This window comes from Orcinus orca, chromosome 3 (genome assembly GCF_937001465.1).
Source record: "Orcinus orca chromosome 3, mOrcOrc1.1, whole genome shotgun sequence".
Taxonomy (NCBI): Eukaryota; Metazoa; Chordata; class Mammalia; order Artiodactyla; family Delphinidae; genus Orcinus; species Orcinus orca.
In genome coordinates, this window is record NC_064561.1 from 13,943,756 (window position 1) to 13,966,292 (window position 22,537).

At 47.2% G+C, this 22,537-nt stretch overlaps 1 protein-coding gene across 8 annotated transcripts in view; it reads right to left on the reverse strand.

Moving 5' to 3' along the window:
- Window positions 1-9,029: 9,029 nt before the first annotated feature.
- Window positions 9,030-22,537, reverse strand: part of MGAT1 (alpha-1,3-mannosyl-glycoprotein 2-beta-N-acetylglucosaminyltransferase) — a 65,380-nt gene continuing 51,872 nt past the window's right edge. For 4 of the 8 annotated variants that reach the window (XM_049708592.1, XM_049708590.1, XM_049708591.1 and 1 more), the window contains one exon: window positions 9,030-11,578. In XM_049708592.1, the coding sequence (XP_049564549.1) occupies window positions 10,110-11,453 (1,344 nt within the window). In that variant the 5' untranslated portion in view covers window positions 11,454-11,578 and the 3' untranslated portion in view covers window positions 9,030-10,109. The other 4 variants (XM_049708595.1, XM_049708593.1, XM_033401619.2 and 1 more) reach the window with 4 other exon arrangements.

The window sequence follows — 22,537 nt, forward strand, 5'->3', positions numbered from 1 at the left end:
TGTTAGTTTTCCTACTGTTGTGTTTAGAATCTCTATGTATTGTGGATACAAATCTGTTGTCAGATACGTACTTTGCAGTATTTTCTCCTAGTCTGCAACTTGTCTTTTCATTCACTTAACCATATTTTTCACAGAGCAAAAACTTTAATTTTGATGAAATCCAATTTATCAACTTTTTTTCCTTTTATGGATTGTGCTTTTTTTGGCTTCATGTCTAAGAACTCTTTGTCTAGCCCCAGTTCTCAAAGATTTTCTCCTGTATTTTCTTCTAACTATTTTATATGTTACATTTAGGCTTATGATCTGTTTTGAGTTAATTTTTTTTTAAATGTGAGGTTTATGTTTTTTGTTTTGGGGAGCATGTAGATGGATGTCCAGTTGTTCCAGAGCCATTTGTTTGAAAGACTATTCTTTTTCACTGAATTTCTTTTGTATCTTTGTCAAGAGTCAATCAGCCATATTTGTATGGGTCTATTTCCAGACTTTGTATTCTCTTTCATTGATCTATGGGTCTCTCCTTTTACCAACACCACATGGCCAAGATTACTGTAGCTTGTATAAGTCTTAAAAATCTGGTAGTGAGGCTTCCCTGGTGGCGAAGTGGTTGAGCGTCCGCCTGCCAATGCAGGGGACACAGGTTCGTTCCCTGGTCCGGGAGGATCCCACATGCCGCGGAGCGGCTGGGCCCCTGAGCCATGGCCGCTGAGCCTGCGCGTCCGGAGCCTGTGCTCCGCGGCGGGAGAGGCTGCAACAGTGAGAGGCCCGCGTACCGCAAAAAAAAAAAAAAAAAATCTGGTAGTGCGATTTCTCCATCTTTATTCTTTTCAAAATTATTTTGGCTTTTCTATCAATTTTGCCTTTCTGTATAAATTTTAGAATCTGCTTATCTATACAAACACACTGCTGGGATTTTGATTGAAATTACATTAAATCTATATAAGTTTGGGGAGAATTCACATGTTTATGATAGTGAGTCTGCTAATCCATGAACATGATATATCTCTTCACTTATTTACATCTTTGGTTTCTTTTATCAACATTCTGTAGTTTCAGCATGCAGATCCTATATAAGTTTTGTTAGATTTATAGCTAAGTATTTATTTTCTTGGAGGTGTTATAAATGGTATTGTCCTTCTAAAAAAAAAAAAGGAAGATATGGTATATATATACAATGGAATAGTACTCAGCCATAAAAAGAATGAAATAATGCCATTTGCAGCAACATGGATGGACCTAGAGATTATCACACTAAGTGAAGTAAGCCAGACAAACATGTGATATTGTTTATGTGTGGAATCAAATAAATGAACTTATGTACAAAACAGAAGTAGACTTACAGACACAGAAAACAAAGTTATGGTTACCAAAGGGGAAAGGGAGAGAAGAATAAATTAGGAGGTTGGGATTAACACGTATACACTACTATATGTAAAATAGATAACCAACAAGGACCTACTGTATAGCACAAGGAACTATACTCAATATTTTGTAATAACCTGTAAGGGAAAAGAATCTGAAAAATAATATAGGTATATAGAAATATGTGTGTATATAACTGAATCACTTTGCTGTACACCTGAAACTAACACGACATTGTAAATCAACTATACTTCAAATTTTTTTAATTAAAAGGAATCTGAGAGATCAAAGTGAAAAAAAAGTGGGCAGAATACCTGAATAGACATTTTTCCAAAGAAGACATACAGATGACCAACAGGCACACGAAAAGATGCTCAACATACTAACCATCAGGGAATAGCAAATCGAAAGCACAATGAGAGATCACTTAATACCTGTCAGAGCAGCTATCATCAAAAGACCAAAAATAGCAAGTGTTGGCAGGATGTGGAGAAAAGAGAACCCTAATACACTGTTGACAGTTATGTAAATTAACACAGCCACTACGGAAAACAGTGTGGAGGTTCCTCAAAAAACTAAAAATCCAGCTATTCCATCATGAGTATATATCTGAAGAAAACAAAAGCCATAATTCAAAAAGATACATGCACTCCAATGTTCATAGCAGCATTATTTACAATTGCCAAGATTTGGAAGCAACCTAAGTGTCCATCAATGGTTGAATGAATAAAGAAGATGTGATATATATATATAGTTATATATATAGGTGTATATATATATATATATATATATATATACACACATATAATTATATATCTAGTTATACATATAATTATATACCTAGTTATAGACATAGGTATAGATAGATATAAAATGGAATAATACTCAGCCATAAAAAGAATGACGTTTTTCCATTTGTAACAACATGGATGGATCTGGAGAGTTTTATGCTGAGTGAAATAAGTCAAAGAAAGACAAATAGTACATGTTTTCATGTATCTGTGGAATCTAAAAACAAACGAATGTAATAAAACAGAAACAGACTCACAAATACAGAGAATAAACTAGTGGTTACCAGTAGGAAAGGGAGAGGAAATATGGGGTGGGGATTAAGAGGTACAAAATACAAGGTATAAAATAAATAAGATACAATATAATATGTTGCACGGAGACTATAGTCAATATTTTATAACAACTTCAAACGGAGTATAATCTACATAAATATCAAATAACTATGTTGTACACCTAAAACTAGCATAATACTGTAAAACAACTATAATTCAATTAAAAAAAAAGTATTCCCTGTCTATGTGACTTTGCCGAACATCAGAGTAGACCAGGAAGGAGGGTGTTTTGAAAAACAAGAATAGGGGTTGGAGACCTGTCTAGGTGGAGCTTGTCTATTTCCACAGGTTTGTAGCTCAAAGAACTCTGTGTGGCCTGAGGCAGGGCAGTTGTCTGGTACCCGCTGAAAACTGGGTCTGACATTGTGAGCAGTGGCAGAGGTCAGTTATTTAAGAAGGCTTCCCACCTGCTAGTGGAGGTAAGATGAGAGCAGGTCCAGATCAGCTTAAATGGAGAGCACTGAGAGAGATGCATCTCCTCTAGATGTCATGTCATGGATCGCCACGTGCCAAACAAGCAGAGGGTTTGAGACTGTTTCACATTCCGTAGTATGAGGCTCTGGAGCCCCTTGAGAAGGAGCTGTGTGACATAAGGCAAAGTGAGGCAGCAAGACAAGACTGTTGGCCAAAAAAAGCTGAGAGTGACACGGTCCCATGTCTTCATTGCATGTCAGCCCTCTCTACATCGATGCTTCCAGTGTTTGGAATGTTCAAATGCTCATTCCCTCCTTCACTCCTCTCCCCACACTCTTACCACAAAGCCAGACTATTTTCCTTGAATTTTTCCTGATAGAAGGGGTATGACAATCAACCTTGAAAATGTTTAATTACTTTATTCATTCACTGTAACTTTAAAATCACTTCAGTTCCTGTCTAGCGTGGAATGGAGGCAGACAACAAGGTAATTCAGTGTGAGCTCACTGCCATGCCTATTTGGAACTCCTGAAGCAACAGGCAGAATGCTACTTCCAGGGAAAGTGTGACTTCCTGTGGGGAGGGAGGGAGGGAAGAATAGAAAGGGAGAGAAGGAGAATATTCTTTTTATAAATCTTGTAGAGGCCTTGTTGTATAAATGTGAATACGTGAATTTGCTAATTTTCAGTAAGGCAGAAGTTGATAGAAAAAAGAACAAATGTGAAGTGAATTTACACCAGAGGCCCTAGAAGGTGGGAAGTATAAAGACAAGATGTGGTTGGAGAAGAGGGGATAGGGAGGATGAATCAAAGGAAGGGGAAAAAAGAATCTAGGAAAAAACAGTCAGTTCAGTTTGGGGAGAGAGGTGTTGGAACCACATGTGTGTGCCGTGTAACCGGATGTAGAACTGCCAGGGTGTGGATTGGGGTTGGATGTCCATCTCTTTCGGACCATAAAAGGGAGCAATAGAACAAGGAATGGTAGGTCAGACTAGCTGTTTCAGGTGAGGCCTCGCCCAAGACTTTGATGAAATCCCCAGGTAGGCGGCCATGGGGCTCAGGTCTACAGTTTCAGAAACTCAGGTTTCTTCATTTATTCATAAATCTGAGGAATCAATGCAACCAAAGTCCCCAAGAGACGATGTAAATGAAAATTCCACTCCCTGACAATTCACACTACCGTCAGCAGAGGGCGCCCCTGCCCAATGAAGACCAAATGCAAATTAAAAACGTGTTTCAAGGCAGTTAATCTGGGCAGTAGGGTTACGGATGAACTTTGTTTTCTTTTTCTTTTTCTACATCTTACAAGAGTTATACAATGCAAATATACACTACTTATAAGATCACCAAAATTATGTGAAAATAAGATTTATTCTGCAACTTTCTGTCAAATGGTATAGAAAGTTATATATATTTGCCATATTACAAAATATTGTCATATCATCTCAATGGAAGGGATATGAGTCTTCTTGGTACTAGTCTTTCAACTTCTCTATGGGCTTGAAAATTTTCATAATAAAAACTTGGGGAATATTTTGAATATAAATTTGAAAAAAAAAAAAAAGCTTGGGGAGGAAATAAAAGATATTCACATCTATTAATTCAAGGACCACTTCTACCTAAAAAATAGAGCCAGCCTCCTAGATAGCAATATCCTCACCCCTAGGGATTGGTGAGTAAATGTTAAAAAATTCTTATTCTCAAAATATTTGTTTAAACATTCCCTTCTGGTTACATAAAATCTTACATTTCAGTGACAGAACATAGTACCTAAGACCACCAGGTACCACTGTCCCTTAACAAACTACCCCAAAACTTGGCATCATAAAACAACTGTTTTATTTTACTCCCTATTTGTGGGTTATAAATTCAGGAAGTGTTTGGCTGGGCAGTTGTCACTTGGGGTGTCCCATGCAGTTTCAGGTAGGTGTCAGCAGAGCAGCAGACGTCCAAGGACCCCACCCCACCCCACCCACCCCCGGGCTGGAGATGCAATGTGGGTGACTCACAGGGCTGCAGCCTCTCCAGCAATGCAGTCTCAGGGTCATTGGACTTCTTACAAGGCAGCGCCACACAGCTCAAGGCTCAGAATTTGTGCAGTCCAGCAAACGAGGCAGAACCCAGCTCCCCTTTCATGACCTGGGGCCTCACTCCTGCCCACTGCGTGGTTTCATGTAGGCCAAGGTGGCTAGTACCACCACGGTAAGAGAAGTTTTAGCTGAACACACGGCTACCTCTCCATTTCCCTGTCTCCCCTGCAACTGGGGGAACTAGACCAAGTTCTGGTGACTGGGAGATGAGGGAAGGAGATATGCACAAATTCTAGGTTTCATTCTAAAAGGAAAGAGGCTTGCCCTCAGAGCAGATTTAATCAGAGAAGTGAGAAAGTGCAGAAGCACTGGAAAACAGTCAAGCAAGATTCTGTGCCTCAAGACAGGAGATGTGGTGTCTGTCCCCATACCAGCAAGGGCCCTGCCCTCTGCTCCTAGGTGGAGAGTGTGTGGGAGAACAGACAGAGATTCAAGGCCCCGGCTGGGCTGTAGGCAAACCCCTGATCGCTAAGGAAATCCTTTCAGGTAGCCTGAAGTCCCAAGTGTTTGTTAAAGATATTTAAGGAAGAGGGTAAATGATGAAAATTATGGTGAAGGTGAATATTTGACATGGTTACATGTAAATGTTTAACTTACATAAAGCTAAATAAATATTTATGTAAAGTTATGGCTTTTATAGATGATTTACCGATTTATCTACATATAGGAGAAAGATGCCTGATAGGAGTAAACAGAGATGGGACTGGGGGAGGAGTGTGGTATGTACGTGTGAATGTTTTATTATCTGCTTTCTGAAATGAATATATTTCGCTTTTGTAACAAGAAAAAAGGAAATGATACCTTTCACTTTATTTATTTATTTATTTATTTTGTGGTACACGGGCGTCTCACTGTTGTGGCCTCTCCCGTTGCGGAGCACAGGCTCCGGACGCGCAGGCTCAGCGGCCATGGCTCACGGGCCCAGCCGCTCCGCAGCATGTGGGATCCTCCCGGACCGGGGCAGGAACCCGTGTCCCCTGCATCGGCAGGCGGACTCTCAACCACTGCGCCACCTGGGAAGCCCACCTTTCACTTTAAAAGGTTGTTGCATCTAACAATCTAAACTCAGCACACACACCCCCTAAGCTCCCCTTCCCCCCACCCCAGCTCCACCGGTCCCAATCCCCATCCTCAACTCCGCTGTCAGCCCTACACCTGGCCCCCTACCACGCCCCCAGGTACGACCCCCCAGCCTTGGTCCGGTTTTGAACAAACCCCAGGGGATCAACCCAAGGCTCAGGGGGACCCTGGCCAGAGACTTTTTCCAACACATCCGTCCACACCGGGATGACTCAGCCCACAAATAGAATCCCACCTGAATGACCCAGATAAGAGAAGAGGACCTAGGCCAAGAGACTTGTGCCGTGGAGGGAAGGCGGAAACACCAGTGGTTGGAGAGAATGGCAGGAAATGGAGGAGGAAGGGCTTTGGGTCCCTGGCAGAGGCTGAAGGGCCAAGGCCAAGGCGCAGGAGTGGTGGGATGGCTCAAGCCGTTTCTGGGCCCACAAACACACCAGGTCCCCGTGAGGCCTCCTGTGGGCAGCTGAGACGCCGACAAACCCTCCGCCCACGGGAACTTGCAACCTGCAAGCACCTTGCCAGTCGGTCACCGACGTTTCAGTGAGGGCCTGAGGTAGGAGGTAGAGGGACCCCTGGGCTGGACAGCTGGTGTTTGCCAAGTGGAGTAAAATTGGAGCTTTTTTTTCCCTAGACACTCCAAGGCCAAAGTTAAAGGCAGGAGCTGAGCTCTGCTGGAGTAAAGAGATAAGATGACCACTCCTGAGACCAAGGAGACCTCCCTGACGACACATGCGCAGAAAGGCTCCTAGGGGGTCAAAAAGGAGGGGGCGCGACCCCACAATAGGTGATGCCAAAACTCCCACAGGCCTCTGTGCTGGAATCCATCTTGGCAAAATGTTGTGCACGCATATGGGGAGGGTCCTAGGGCAGGTCAGGTGTGAGAAAAGAAACAAGATAATTGGCCAAAGGTAAACAGAGACCGGGAAAAACTGCCCTATATAAATGATTTAACTGCCTTTTTACTGTGCTTCTCCCCACCAGGGAGGACACCTACACCCTTTCTCTCCTGGTGTATATTTCTGCCTTGCTTCTGTCTTAAATAAATCAACAGTTTCTCTGTGTGCTCTCCCACATGTTATGCTGTGTCTCTGATAATAAACTCTGTACCTGTACCTGTTTTTTACAGTTTTGTTCCTCGTTGAGAAATTCATTTTTCAAATGGGGCAAGAGCCAGGGGAACTTTGCTTTTAGTCTGTAGCCCCTGGTGGTGTAGCGGTTAGGATTTCTGGTTTTTCACCCAGGTTACCCAGGTTCAATTCCTGGGCAGGGAACTAAGATCCTGCTTTAAGCCACCACTCACTGCCCTCTCCCGAGATCGGGCCCACCTGGCCGGGGAGCCGTGTTGAGCTGGGTGAGCTCTTTGGTATTATCTTTAATCTCCAAAGTCAAGGTTAGCAGAATTCTGAAGGATTTAATGACACCACGTTTTTCCGTGTGGTATGTCCGCTTGCTTTGTTATCCACGGGAGGTTCATGCTCTATGAGGGCTGGCAGCCATGCACACATGAATCACACCTGAGGATGCCTTGGCATAGTCAATGTGGCCTCTCTGGGGACCCGCATCAAAAGGAAGAGAAACAGGACACAGAGACCCCTGAAAGTGCTCCTCACTTAAGGACAAACCTGAGAAACCAGCCTGAATCTTCAGAGGGTCTCCTCCTCTACAATCTCCCTGGGAGGGCTGCCCTCCCACCCCCACCTGCTGTTTGGCCTGGGAGCCCAGGCCCACCCACCAACCTGGAGCCTGTGGGAGGGGAGATCAGAGTACAAGGGAGGCAGAGGAGACGGCCTTAGAGGAAAGGCTGTAAAGGAGAGAAAGGGGAGGGTCCTGATTAAGTAGTGATTAACATGGGTTCCATTCAAATCCTGGCTCCACCCCAACCAGGTGTGTGGCCTTGGGCAAAGGACCCTCTCTGTGCCCAGTTTGCTCCTCACCTGTAAAACGGAGCAATACTTAACTACCCATGATCTCTTTGAGGATTAAAGGAGTTCATTCTAATTTGTGGAGCGCTCAGAACAATGCACTTGGTAAGCAACTGTTAATTTAGTGCTAAGAACATGGATTCTGGCAGCCAAAGCACACCTGGCCCAATTGTGTCGAGACGGACAGCCTTGCCAATCACAGCTAATGATCACCTCTCTACCCCCAAACAGGGTTTAAACATCCATCTAAGAGCACGTGGGAAGACAAAACTAGCTCTACAACAATCTAAAAGGTTAAGATGAATGTCTGACCCTGGTTCCCTTAGCCCAGAAGTGAGGCCAGAGTTGCTCCCTCAGTGACCTGGTGACACCCCCTTCACAACTCATCCATCTGGTGTGAAGCTCGAGGATGGTTTCTGTCAACAAAGTCACCTAGCCCAGGGTTTTCAAACCCACTGATGAAATCAAGTTGGTAGGTCACAAGCAGCATTAAAAAAAAAAAAATAGTGGAAAATAGAAACTCTTAGGATAGTTTCAGGCAAAGTTTGCCATTTACGCGTGGGTGTCTTGGGTGGCAGTGTAAAAGGCATCCTCACACTCTTAATGCTACTGCCAGCGTTGATCCAGTTGTCAGCTCTGCATCCTGGAAGGTGCTGGAGGATGCCTAGTGAATGCTGCCTGGGCCAGCAGAGGGCATCCCACCCGAGGTGCCCATTTCAGGAGGGACTGCCTGCATTCTCTCTCGGACCAGGGCTTGAGGGCCCCACAGCCCACCTCTAGAGAAGATTAGCACTGGGGGAGTGAAGCCTTGGGCCCTCTCCACCTCCAAGCCTGGCCTTTCTTTCCCACCTAGGCCCCTCCTTAGCTCTCCTACTCCCTGCTCCTGTCTTCCCGTCATCTGCTTTCCTTCCTCCAACTGACCTCCTTCCTCTCGCCTGTGCAGCCCCTTCCTTTAGGCCTCATTCTTTTCCTTGCTTCCTCCACCTTTCTCCTCCCTTTTCCACCCCCAACTCCTTTACCAGGACACACAAACACACAGAGTTTTTCAGACAATTCAGGCTTTATTTTTGAAAATAATTCTGTAGCTTCAACTTTCTTCCGTGAACTGAGGTCAGGCAAGAAAGAAAAACACACATGTTGCTCTCCAACCCTCCATCTGCGTCCTAATCTGTGCACACGGGAAGGGAATGCTTGGGGGAGAAGGGAAGGAGGCTGGGCTGAACGGTCTTGGCTGCCCTACCTCACACTGAGAGGGCCTCCAGAAGCCACGGGCCGGGCTAGCATGAACCGTCCCAGAGTGACAGGGAAAGGATTGGTTTTCAGAAAGGACCGGATAGGGGGCAGTCTGTTTCTTGGAGGAAGGATGAGGGAGGGGCGCCCCAGCACCCGAGGCTTTTCCCCCCACCCCAGCGGGTGAGCTGAGGAGAGGTTCTGCTTTTCCCCTTCACCGTTTCATCTTAGGATCACGAACTGCTAGGCTGCAGGGAAAGAAGAGCTGAGAGGTGGTCAGGGATAAACGAGAGGGGGAAGAAGAGAAATACAGGCAGGAGGGAGTGAACCCTGACAACCTAACAGCTCTGCCCAGACCCTGATGATGATGAAACCCCTTTGGTTAGTCTCATTTTGGCCACAAATACATCTCCTCACATAATCCAGCCTCCCACCTTGCTCCAGTTGGGGGAAGGTGGAGATGGTGGGGGACAGGTACAGGAGGAGGGCTCATACTCTGGCTAGAATAGCCAGGACAGGGAAAAGAGGCCTGATCAAGAGAACTAAAGTTGCCAACCTCTCCACAGATGTCCTGGGAGAAAACCTGGAACGTGGATTTTGTGGCCCCAACGAGCCCAAGTCTCTCCCTACCACACAGTGGTTTCCTGCTTAATAACTCCCCCAACATACCCCAGAAAGATTCCCCTGATTTGACCCCCTTGAGAACGGGAGAATAACCCTCACCTTATCATCTGTGCACTTGAATGCCACTCAAAAAAAGAAAGAAAAAAAAAAACAAGATAAATGGACCCAAGAGAGAAACACAGAGAGGATGATGCAGCCCAGGGACTACGGTCCCATCTTAGGCCATGATAGGCCAGGAGGGGCCCCAGGAGGGACAGGCAGGTGCTGCTAATTCCAGCTAGGATCATAGCCGTCCCAGGTCTGGGGTGGGGCCAGGTGGACACGGCGGCCCCGGAACAGGAAGCTGACGATGCCCTGGTAGCCGGCCCTGGGGACACCAGACTTGAGGTCATCCATGACTCCCAGGGCCTTGGCGAAGGCCTTGAAGCTGTCCCTGCTCGTGTACTGCACCCGCACCTCCCCCAGCTCACTCCGCTCACTGGTCCTCACTTTCTCCACCTGCAGCAGGGGAGCACCGTAGACACGTGCAAGGAAATCCCTGTCATAGGCCTCCTGTCGCAGGTAGGACAGGTCCAGCTGGGTGAAGGGCACGAAGTGCTGGTTCAGCTTGATAAACTTGAGGTGCTGGTCAAAGAACTGCCCATGGCTCACACCTTTGCGGCCAAAGGTCATCGTCCTGGAGATTTCAGGCCGCACACAGGCCCGGCCCTGCCGCTGCTCTGGCCGGCGCATCCAGTCGTCCCAGAAGGCCTTGGGCCACTTGGGCTCCAGCTCAGCCCAGAGCTCAGCCAACAGCAGCCAGCCCAGGCCAGGGAAGAAGTCTGTGCGGTAGAGCAGGTCAGGCTTGCTTGAGTCCACCATCTGTTCCTTGCCGTTGTCATTCCAGGCGGACACACACCAGAGGGAGGGGTCGGCCCTCAGCAGCGGGTACGTGGCCTGGAAGTACTCGAAGAAGTCTGGAGCCACCTCCAGGTCATCCTCCACCACCACGGCTGCTGGGAACTTGAACGTGTGAAAGACCTGGCCCAGCGCCCAGCGGTAGTGCCGGGCAATCTTGTAGTAGCCCTGGAACTTTCGGTGGTCGGGCGGCACTGCGATGTTGCTCAGGTCGGGCTGCCGGATGTGCGTGATGGCGCTGCCGTAGGAGGCGATGACCTGGGCTGTCTCCTCGTGCCCGCAGTCCTGGCTGACGATGATGGGGAAGTGCTCGGCCGAAGGCCGATAATGCAGCAGCTTGTCCAGGCAGCGCCGGACGGTGCTGCGGTCACAGGCGATGACCAGGATGGGGATCACAGCTGGCGGAGAGGTCACAGGCACGCGCGGCAGGACAGGCGGGGCCACGGTGGGCACCCTCCACCGCTGGCTCCACCTAGCATGATGCTCCCTGATCTGCTGCAACAGCCCCCGCTGCCGCTCCAACTCGACCTCAGCATCCTGGGCCAGGCGGATCACCTCCCGGGTGAGGCTGGCGGGGTCGTCATCGAGAGCACTGTCTGAGGGCAGCCTGCCAGGCGCCGGGCGCGTCCAAAAGAAGAGGAGCAACAGGGCGTTCCAGGCCACAAAGAGGATGGCGCCCCACAGCACGAGCCCTGCAGACTGCTTCTTCAGCATCCTGGCCCCCGCGGGGGAGGCGGGCAAGGGTGGGGCTCAAGGCTGCCCTTGGCTTGCCTGGCTCACACGCGCACAGTTCTAGGGATGTTTCCTCTGGGCTCCAGGATTAGGAAGCAGCCATGCACCTGAGGAGAGGAGAAAAACAACCATCATCACGAGGCATGGGGCTGCCCTGGAGTGGAAGAATGGGGCGCAGAAACAGATGGAAAAGTGCAGGACAAGGAAGGCCAGGACGTTAACTCCAAAGCTCTCTTAAAAGATAGCTGCCTGTTCCCTAATCTGGAGGGTCAATCTCTGCGGAAGAATAGGATTAGGAGAGCATGTTCCCGCACTCCAAAATGAGTTCATGAGTCCTCTGAAAAGCAATGTGGTTTTTTTTGGGGGGGGGGGGGTGGTGGGGGTGGTGGGGGGTGGGGGTGGTGTAGAGAGTGATGTTGGTGGAAGAGAGGAAGCAAAGGAATTCCACTTCCCCCTTCCCTACCTGACAGATTTTGTTTATCATCTTCTGTCCAGAGCTTAGGAGAGGTAGGGGTTAGACCACCTGCCTCCCATGCCTCAAATCAAACTACCCAAAGATTACTGATTTTAGGGCTTCCCTGGTGGCCCAGTGGTTGAGAGTCCGCCTGCCGATGCGGGGGACGCGGGTTCGTGCCCTGGTCCGGGAGGAGCCCACGTGCCGCAGAGCGGCTGGGCCCGTGAGCCATGGCTGCTGAGCCTGCGTGTCCGGAGCACAGAGCCTGTGCTCTGCGGCGGGAGAGGCCGCAGCAGTGAGAGGCCTGCGTACCGCAAAAAAAAAAAAAGATTACTGATTTTAAAACTCTAATATCACACCTCAGGGCTAAAGCCAGCACCTTACCTAATAATACCAGAGGCATTCTCACGAAGGTCAGGAGCAAAGCCAAGCCACCCCAGATCTAACGACTATTTAACATTCTGTTGGAGGGATCAGCCAATGCAACTGGACTGCAGAACACAATCATAGGCAGAGGAAGTGGAGAAGAAGCAAAAGTATCTCAATGTACTGATGCTATGAGAATATGCCTGGAAAAGTCTAAGAGAATCAATGATAAATCCAACCTAAACAATCAAAGAATTGAGCAAGGTAGTGGGATATAAAAATTAACATGCAAAAATCAATAGCCTTCATATCCACAAATAATAACTCATTAAAAAAACAACAAATGAGAAAACCCTATTTATAATAGCCATGAAAATGATAAACTATTTAGGAATTAACAAGAAATATTCAAAAATCTACACGAACCTATAATTCCCGAAAAGACACAAAATAAGACTTAAATATCCCTTGTTCTTGGTTAGGGCATCTCAGCATCATCAAAAACCTCAATAAAAATACTTTTTTATAGAGCTAGACAAAAGTTCATAACAGAACATCTAGGAAAATGATGAAAACAAACGAGCAGTGAAGAGGGACTAGCCCTACCAGATATTAACATACTAAACATTACAAAGCCTCTATAAAGGTATGTGGTGCTGGTATGTAAACAAACAGATCATCCAAAGGAATCGAATTTAAACGCCAGAAATACACCCAACTACACGCAGAAATCTAATGTATGACAAAGGGGATATTTAGAATTACTGGCGCAAAAAATGGTCTTATTAATAGTGTTACAACAATTATATAGCTACTTGGGGGAAAAAAATAAGATCCGTACACAATAAATTCCAAGTGGAATAAATTCCAAGTGGACTAGACATCTAAGGAGAAAAATAAAACCATACAAGTACTAAAAGAAAATGTATGTCAATTCCTCTGTAACCTTAGTGTAGGGAAAGGCTTTCTAAGTATGACTTAAAATACAGATGCAGTAATAAATAAGACACTTTTTGCATGGCTAAAAACACCATAAGCCAAGTCAAAAGACAAATAACAAACTGGGAGAGGATATTTGCAACATACATCACAAATAATAAACCAATACCCTCACAGACAAAGGACTTTTAAAAACTGAGGGGAAAAAAGGCCCAAACTCTTGTCTATATGACTAGGGCAACTCACACACAAAAATATTAAAATGGTCCTTAGACATATGAAAAGGTATTTAATTTCACTCATAAGAAATATTCTAATTAAAACTATACTAAGATAACATTTCTCCACCCATCAGACTGGCAAAAATTCAAACACTTGTCCTATTCTCGTAACAGAGTCAGCTGAAGAACAGAAGTTCTTGATTTTGATGATGTCCAATTATCAGGGTTTTTTTTCTTTTATGAATCATGCTTTTGGCGTTGTAGCTAAGAAATCTTTGCCAAAGTCACAAAGATTTTTCCCTATGTTTTCTTTTTTAGGTTTTATAGTTTTAGGTTGTACATTTAGGTTTACGATTTTGAGTTAATTCGTGTATATGGTGTGAGATATGGAACTAATGTCCTTTTATAGCAGTCTGGCAGCTAGTCAAAATGCTAAACAGAGAGTTACCATATGACCCAGCAAGTCCACTCCTACATACAGACCCAAGAGAAATGAAAACATATGTCCAAACAAAAACCTATATGGAGTGTTTATAGCAGCTTTATTCATAATTGCCAAAAAGTAGAAACAACTCAAATGCCCATCAACATGGGAATATGGATAAACAAATTGTGGTTTACCCATGGAATGGAATAATATTCAGCAATTAAAAAGGAACGTACTACTGATACACACGACACATGGACAAATCTCAAAATAATTATTCAAGATGTGAAAGAGTACATGCACATCAGTGGCTGCCTGGGGATGGGGGCAGTGAGAACATCAGGGGAGGTATTACAAAGGGACACTAGGAAACTTTGTGGGATCATAGTTTCATGGGTATATACATATGTACAAACTTATGAAAACTTACAATTTTAACTATGTAAAGTTTACTGTATATCATTTATACCTCAATAAAACTTTTTAAAAAAGATATTATTGGGTCAAATGACAAAATTAGAATATAGACCGTAGATCAAAGTATCAGTGTTGACTGACTGATAACCATAATGTGGTTATATAAAAGAATATCCCAATTCTTAGGTAATACACGCTGAAGTAATTAGGGGTAGAGGGCCATGGTAGATGCAACTTCTCAAATGGTTCAGAACAAAAATATCATGTATGTATATGAAGAGCAAATGGAGCAAAATGTTAGTAGATGGATCTGAGTAATGGGAATATGAGTATTCTTATACCATTTTTATTCTTGCAACTTTTTTATAGTTTGAAGTTATTGTCAAATAAAATTTTTTAAAATCAAATATAGGGACATAGCCCACAGCTCTAACTAGATTCATCCAATATGGCCCCAGCTGGGCACATCAGTAAGAAGAACTGGGACACAATCCATTTTTCCTGAACTCCTCAATCACACCATGACATGCATCACACACCTGCTCTCTGCCAGGCTCTGGGAAGGGACTGGGACACACATCTAACAAGATAAAGGCATGGTCCTGCCAACTCCCTCACTCTACCAGACCTCATTACTGAAAGGATCTACCATACCCTCCCATTCCAGGACAGCTGCCATTCCTGACCATGCAACTCTCTCCCTGGCATTCCTGCCTCTGGTCTCAACACTTCATATTCCAAAGCTTCAGGTCTGCACTCTCTTGTGCTGACTGCTCTGCCAGTTCCCCTCTGCCTCACAGACCAGTTCTCTAACCCTAGCTAAAATCTTGGGTCCCAGATCTCATCTCTGTGCTCCTGGACGCTCAAGCAGGCAGATCCAGTATCCAAGGATCAAAGGGCTGATCTTTAAGAGTCTCTAAAGGGAATGGATTCTGCCTCCCTCCTCAGAGACCCCTCCAGCCCCTGCAAGCACTACCACCCCCTGTCTTCCTCCTAGAAACCATCCACCCTCACAACTCCATCGCAGCAGTCTTCTCAGAAACCTCAAGTCCATTTCAGTTTTACTGTGTCATTAAATTTCCATTTTATTAGTGCTCATATACCAATTAGGGTTTCCTAGAAGAGAAACACACACAGATTTCCAGTTTCTTCCTCACTCCCCCCTCAGGATGTGGTCAATGTTGGAGTCCCTAACCCCCAACATCCTGCCTCCCAACTGACTGGGCAGGAATAGTCTTTAGATAAAGAGATGGGGGAAAGCAAAGGAAACTGACTCCTTCAGCCGAAGTGTTGGCTTCAGGGCCGGAGGAGCCGGCTTGTCTCTGACTTATCAATGAGCCACCTCAAACCAGCAGGCTCTCAGAGGGGTAGCAAACCCCACGGGACCACATCCTCTCCACCCTGCTCCAGACATCAGAATTAGGTGGCCCACACCCACTACCCTGAGGCCTGGAAGACCTCCCAACACCTTCTAAGCCAGGCAGATCAAAGCAATCTTCTCAGCCCCTCTGCAGACTGTATTCCTAGCAAGTCTATAAACCTCGAGAAATGTTAGACAGCCCACAGGAAACAGCTGCCCCAGTCCAGCCAGGCCTCCACCTTAGCCCTCAGGCCCTTGTTCTCCACCCCACAACCCTTTTCTCTAAATTCTCAAACAGGACTTGCTTATCTTGCCGAAGGAGTACGTGATTGCTAGCCAGTCCCCTCTCTCGCTGGCTCTCTCTACTCCACTCTACTAGATTCCTTCCAGGACCCAAACACTCGAGCCTGCCTCAGGGCCTGTGCATGTGCCAGCATGCCTGGGTCGGCTCTTCTCTCTCTTCTTCACCTAGTGTGTTCTGACTCACACCTCGCCAGGACACCTTCCCTGATGCTTTCGGACCCTGTGGCCCACCTCAGGCCCACCTCCCCTTCACAACCAACAGCACCAGCACAACGCTGTGCTCAACATCTGTCAAATCCCCTCTACTACCAGCTACCTGAGGAGGCGGACCCACTCCCCCAGTGCTGCCAAGCTGCTATGCTAGGATCCTCGACATTCAGATTTGCCTGCAACAAAAAAGTGGCTTCCATGTGGATGCCACACACCCACAATCACTTAACTGCAATTCCCAAGTCCAAAAAGTGCTGAAAAACATGTTTTCCACACTTGTTTGGCTTAACCTCATTTGGAGAAATCTGATCTAACATGAGGCTACTTACAGTCTTTATTTATCCCATTCATATGTTTTGCTACAGAAAATAAACATGCTGGATTATCGTATGCTGCTCCAGACCTTCACTACACCATAAATGCACCAGATCATCTTTTTTAAATCCAAAAAATTCTAAATTCTGAAACATACCCAGCCCCAAGAATTTCAGAATTATGAAAATGGAAGAGAAAGTTACCCATTCACTGCCATCATCCCATTTCAAGATCTCAAACGCTTTAAGCTGAACTCTCTTTCCTTATTATTAAATACTGAACTCCTGATGTGGCTCCTCAGCTGGTTCACCTATCACACACCTTGCCTCCCTCTAAGCAATCTTCCCAACAGTAACAGAGCATCCTTCTTAAAGTACACAACTGGTCCCAACACTAACCTGCCTTAAAAACCATACTGCCACTGCCCACAGACTAGAACTCAAAATTATTATTATGACACACAGGGCCTTCACAACAAACTGACTCAAACATTCCTTTTCAACCTCACCTCCAACCACTAACCCCATGAACCCCGTACTCTGGCCTCAACAGTCTACTTTCTCCCTCAATAAGTACCCTTTGTACACTGCTTCCTTTCCTCTGGCTGGTCCCGCATCCTGAAATATTATCCAAAGCCCCACCTACAAGCATTATACATCCTTAAGAACCCAGGTCCTTAACATCCAGGCAGAGCCAGGCTTCCCACAGCTATACTCCCACCGTACTCTCTCCATACCTCCTGTCTTTCCTCTCCACACTGTAACAGAACCTGTGGCTGTACTTACCTGGCTCTCACCTTACTCCTTAGAAAAAAGGCTCTATGATCTGTATACCTATGACAGTGCTTGGCACATGTACGAAGTTCAAGTAGCTAGACGGAGGGCTGCTTGCATTATTCACTAAATCGGGGAGAAAGAAGACCAAACTAGCAGCCTAACAGTGAAAGATTACATTTTCCGAAGATGACTACCAAATATCCCATCCCACATGTTCTTCTTACAAAGTGACAATGCCTCTCCTCCCTCTAGAGCTGGGGGAGATGGGGTCTATGTTCCCTCTCTTTGATCTGTGACTACAGAGGAAGTGATGATTATGTGATTTACAAGACTAGTTCATGAAAGGCAATACAGTTTCCACTTGGTGCTCCTGAGATGCCTGCTCTTGGAACCCAGCCACCAAAGTAAGAGGAAGCCCAGGCCATGTGGACAGGATACCTCTAGGTATTCCAGCTGACAACCGCAGCTAAGGTCTGGCTAACAGTCAGCATCAGCCACTAGACATGGGAGGAAGCCTTCCAGATGATTCCAACTCCAGCCACATATGACTGCAAGTACATGAAAGGCCAGGAGCAAAACCACAGTGATCCAAAACCTTGGGTCACTTCTTTTTTTTTTTTTTTTGCGGTACGCGGGCCTCTCACTGTTGTCGCCTACTCCCGTTGCGGAGCACAGGCTCCGGACGCGCAGGCTCAGCGGCCATGGCTCACGGGCCCGGCCGCTCCGCTGCATGTGGGATCTTCCCGGACCGGGGCATGAACCCTCGTCCCCTTCATCGGCAGGCGGACTCTCAACCACTACGCCACCAGGGAAGCCCTGGATCACTTCTGACTTACTCACAGGCCAGGGGTATCACGAGTCGCTGCCTACATTCAAGTGAAAAGGAACACAGACTCCCCACCACCGGGTGGGAGGAGGGCAATGTCCTATTGTAACAATGTAGAGTGGGATATTTAAAGTTGTGGCCATTTTGGGAAAATACAATTTGCTACATCTTCCTTTTCTAAAATAGAACAGTCCTTAACCTTGACCTGAGTACCTGATGTTCTGTTATTAATGACATTTGCCTGCAAGGCACAAACTCACAGTTTTTTTTTTGCCAGAGTTTTCACAGCTCCTTCAGGGAAGTCACATAGCTGGTCCACACCACCAAGTACAAAGACATCTGCACTGTGGTGGGAGATGAGGAGTGAGCCTTTTTAGTGAATAAGACCCTCAACGAAAACCCAGGAGGTTCTGGGCAGGTTCCACCAACTCCCGTGGGTCTCAGCTTCTTCTTTTTTTTCTTTTTTACTTTTTATGGAGTATAGCTGCTTTACAATGTTGTGTTAGCTTCTACTGCACAGCAAAATGAATCAGCCATACATATACATATAGCCCCTCCCTTTTGGATATCCCTCCCATTTAGAACGCCAGAGTGCATTAGGTAGAGTTTCCTGTGCTATACATATGTTCCCATCAGTTGTCTATTTTACACATAGTATCGATAATGTATGTGTCAATCCCAATCTCCCAATTCCTCCCACCCCACCCCTCTCCTCCTTGGTGTCCATGTTTGTTATCCATGTCTGTGTCTCTATTTCTGCTTGGCAAATAAAGTCATCTGTACCATTTTTCTAGATTCCACATATACGCGTTAATATACAATATTTGCTTTTCTCTTTCTGACTTACTTCACTCTGTATGACACTCTCTAGGTCCATCCACGTCTTTACAAATGACCCAATTTCGTTCCTTTTTATGGCTGTGTAACATTCCATTGTATATATGTGCCACATCTTCTTTATCCATTCCTCTGTTGATGGACATTTAGCTAGCTCAGTTTCTTCTTTTGAAAAACTGCCTATGAGCTGTGAGATCCCTTTTTAAAACTCTGATTCCTATGGTATTCTCTAGCCAGTTCTCTCTCTGTGACAAGAAAATGTTTCTTAAACAGGAAGAGAACACCAGATAGTCAACTTCTCACTGTAAGCAATAATGGAGAAGTCTTATTTAGCTTTTAGAAAGTATGCAAGTTGAAGGAATGTTGACAGACCTTCCTTTCTGTCTCTGTGTTGCTTAGTACGTTAAAAAGCACTGCCTGAAAAAAACCAGAAAGCATAGAACATGCCACAGATAATGGAGACCTAACTGAATCACCTTCTTGTTCATTAGACCTCTGCTAGATTCCTGTACCTTGTACCAGGCTCTATAATTTCAAAAGGATGTTAGAACTGAAAGGGAGTCGGAGAAGATACACTAAATAATTGAAGGACTTAGAGAATAAGACCTAGAGGAAAGGGATGCAGGCTAAAGGGATATATGATGCTAGTGCAGCAAAAAGCATGAAGCCCTGGGAAACCTAGTAACCTTGGGCAAGTCACTTGCGCCTTAGTTCCCTCATTTGAACAGGGAGAGGGTTGATTTGGATCATCTCCAAGGTCCCTGGGCTCTGATGATGAAAAGGACAGTGACAATTTCCCCAGTGTCCCAAACAGGAAATGAGTTTAACCTGTCACATAGGCCACTGAGGTTAGACATACCACATTGTCTTCTAATCTGAGAAAAGGACAGGGGAGATCCGAGAGGCCTCAATGGTCTCGGGTAATGGGGTCAGGCAGGGGTGATTCACAGTTCGAGGCAGACGCAGGGGGGATGTAAGCAACTAAAAGAAAAGTCTACGTGGTCTGAAAAGTATTATAAACGACAGAAGATAAAGCTGGACAATCTCAGCCAGTGATGTTCGTAAAGGGAGGACTAATTAAACACATCACAGGGTCAAAGGTTAACCAAGGTGGAGCCTCACTCCAGGGTTCACTGTCCCGTGGGGACACAGACCAGCCGGCCACAGCCCCTGTGCTCCAGGGTTTATAAGATGGGGCCCTGCACGTCTCAGGGGCCCCTACTCCACACACATTAGCAAACAAGTACGAGAAAGTTTTCTTGACAATTTACTTATTTCCACATCGAGTCAATTCTTCCTCCCGGCAGAGGAGAAAGAACCCCTAGTAACTTTTGGAATGGACGCGCGGGTGGGGTCTGGGGAAAGGCCCCTCGCATTCCGCTCCCCAAACCCTCTCCAGCGACCCCAGCTCCTCCAGGCCCCACACCCACGTCGGCCCAGAGGCTGAGTTTCACAACCAGCCCCCTCCCCGCAGAGCCTGCCCTCTCTCACCAGCTGGAGGCCCGGGATTCCGAAAGCGGAACGCAGAGCTCCACTTCCCGGCTCCAAAGGGGCCCGTGGCCGGGACCCGGGGCGGCCCGGGCCAAGTCCCTCTCTCGGGCACCGGGGCTGTCGGAGGACACGGAGGGCTCGGAAAGGGACAGCTTCCCAAGCCGGGACTCGAGCTCCGGAGCGCCCTCTCCGCTCCTGCGGGGCCTCCTTCAGTCAGACCTCGGTCCCGTTCCGGGGACAAGCCCCAGAACTGACGGACGCTGGCGTCCCCCGGCCCCCACTCACCAGGTCCTCCCAACTTCCCGGCCCTGAACTTGGCCCGCCCCGGGGCTTGGGGAGCGAGCCCGGTGCCCCGGCGCGTTCCAGGCGCTAGCGCGGAGGCCGCCGGCACCTTCCGCCAGGCAGGCTCTTCCTGCGGCGCTCGAGGGCCGGACCGCCGGGCGGGCAACGTGGCCCTTCCCCGGGGAGGGCGGGGCGGGGCAGGCCGAGGGGCGGGGCCGGCTGCCCCTACTCGCCCGGGACCCCTTCTCCCCGGCTCGCCTCCAACGCTCGACCTCTCAGAAGGACTCGCGGTATGGACGCCCCAAGTTTTCCGGGGTCCCCAACTTCTGGAGATGCTATGGAGACAGCTGTTACCTTTGAGCCCTTTGCCGCTCTCAATCGCAACTCCACGGGTCTATACCCATCAACCCAACCACACTCAACCCATTCCAGTCAGACTTCTCGCGTCTCCCCAGCCCCAGAGCCCAGGGCCTCGTGGGGTTGAGGGGCAGAGCCCTGCCAGAGGTAGGCCAAGCAGCCTGCCTCAGTAGTGCGTTTACCAAACCCAAAGCCAAGGATCCTCCCCACAACCCCTGGCTTCCAGGAGGGAGGAGTCCAGGGCATTTAAGAGGCTAGAGGGTGCAGGGAAGTAAGAACACGAACCAGGATGCCAAAAAGGAAGCCAAGGAGGAAACACCTGCAGCCAAAATCGAGAAAGAGCAAGCTGGCTTTTTTTTCTTCCTGTTTTTTGTTTTGTTTGTTTTTTCCTTTCGGGGTGGGTAATGAGTGCTGTTAGTTTGGAGCAAAAGAGCAAAAAGAGACAGACCTTTCCCTAGGGTAGACCCACCAGACCTGAAGAGAAAAGGCCTCAATCAGGCTTTGTGGTAGCCCTGTGAAAGGGGGTGAGGGAGGACCCTGGAAAAGCCTAGATGTCCGTATCTGACCCTAACAAGTGAGGGTGGGGAGCTGAGAACTACCGGCTACTCGTGCAGATGACTTTCCTGAGAAGGACTGAGTCCAGGGCCAGCGCTACCATGTGATCAGGACACACTCTGGCACCAGCACGTGCCCCCACCCACTTCCCTCCCCTGTGTTCCAGAGCACAGAGCAGGCCAGAACTTTGTGGTATATGGTTACTGACTTCACTCACTAACTTGTTTCTAGGTGAAACTAGGAATTATGTGGGGTTTTAGAGAAACAAAGGCAGGACATGCCCTAAAGTTCCCTGCGTGGGGGTGAGGAGCTAAAACAAAATTGCACAGAGGCCATCACATGCCAGACCTGCATCCTGCCCCACCCCCAGCCTCTCCTTTAACCCTCCTAGCAGCTCTGCACAGTACACATTGTCATCCCATTCTACAGATGAAGAGTTTGAGACTCCAGCTAAGTGCCAACTTGCTGAAGGTCACAAGACCTAATGAGGGTCATGGCCAAGTTTTAGCCCCAGGTATTCCTGCTTCCAAAGATGGCACTCATTCCCTCTCCTCATGCAGCCTTGAGTGCAAGTGCTCTTTGTTATAGCTGTGTGTCCAGCATGACAGGCACACAGTGGGGCAGCAGGGAAATCCTGCAGTTGGAGACCAGCCCTGAAGGAGAAGAGTGAAAGAAGAGCTGACACCTCAGTGAGGCTGGACTTGTGTGTGTGTGAGTGTGTGTGTGTGTGTGTGTGTGTGCAAGGTCTCCAGTTTAGCTGATTGTGTGGACTGTGGCAGGAGATGGGAGCCAACCAGCTCCCATGTGCCAGCCAGCAGCCAATGCTTCTGTACCTCTGCCCCTTCTCTAAGCTTTTCCTCAGGTAGGAGACATGGAAGGCCTACATACTAACACTCCATGTCAAGGCAAGAGGGAAAACCAGAGTTTCTT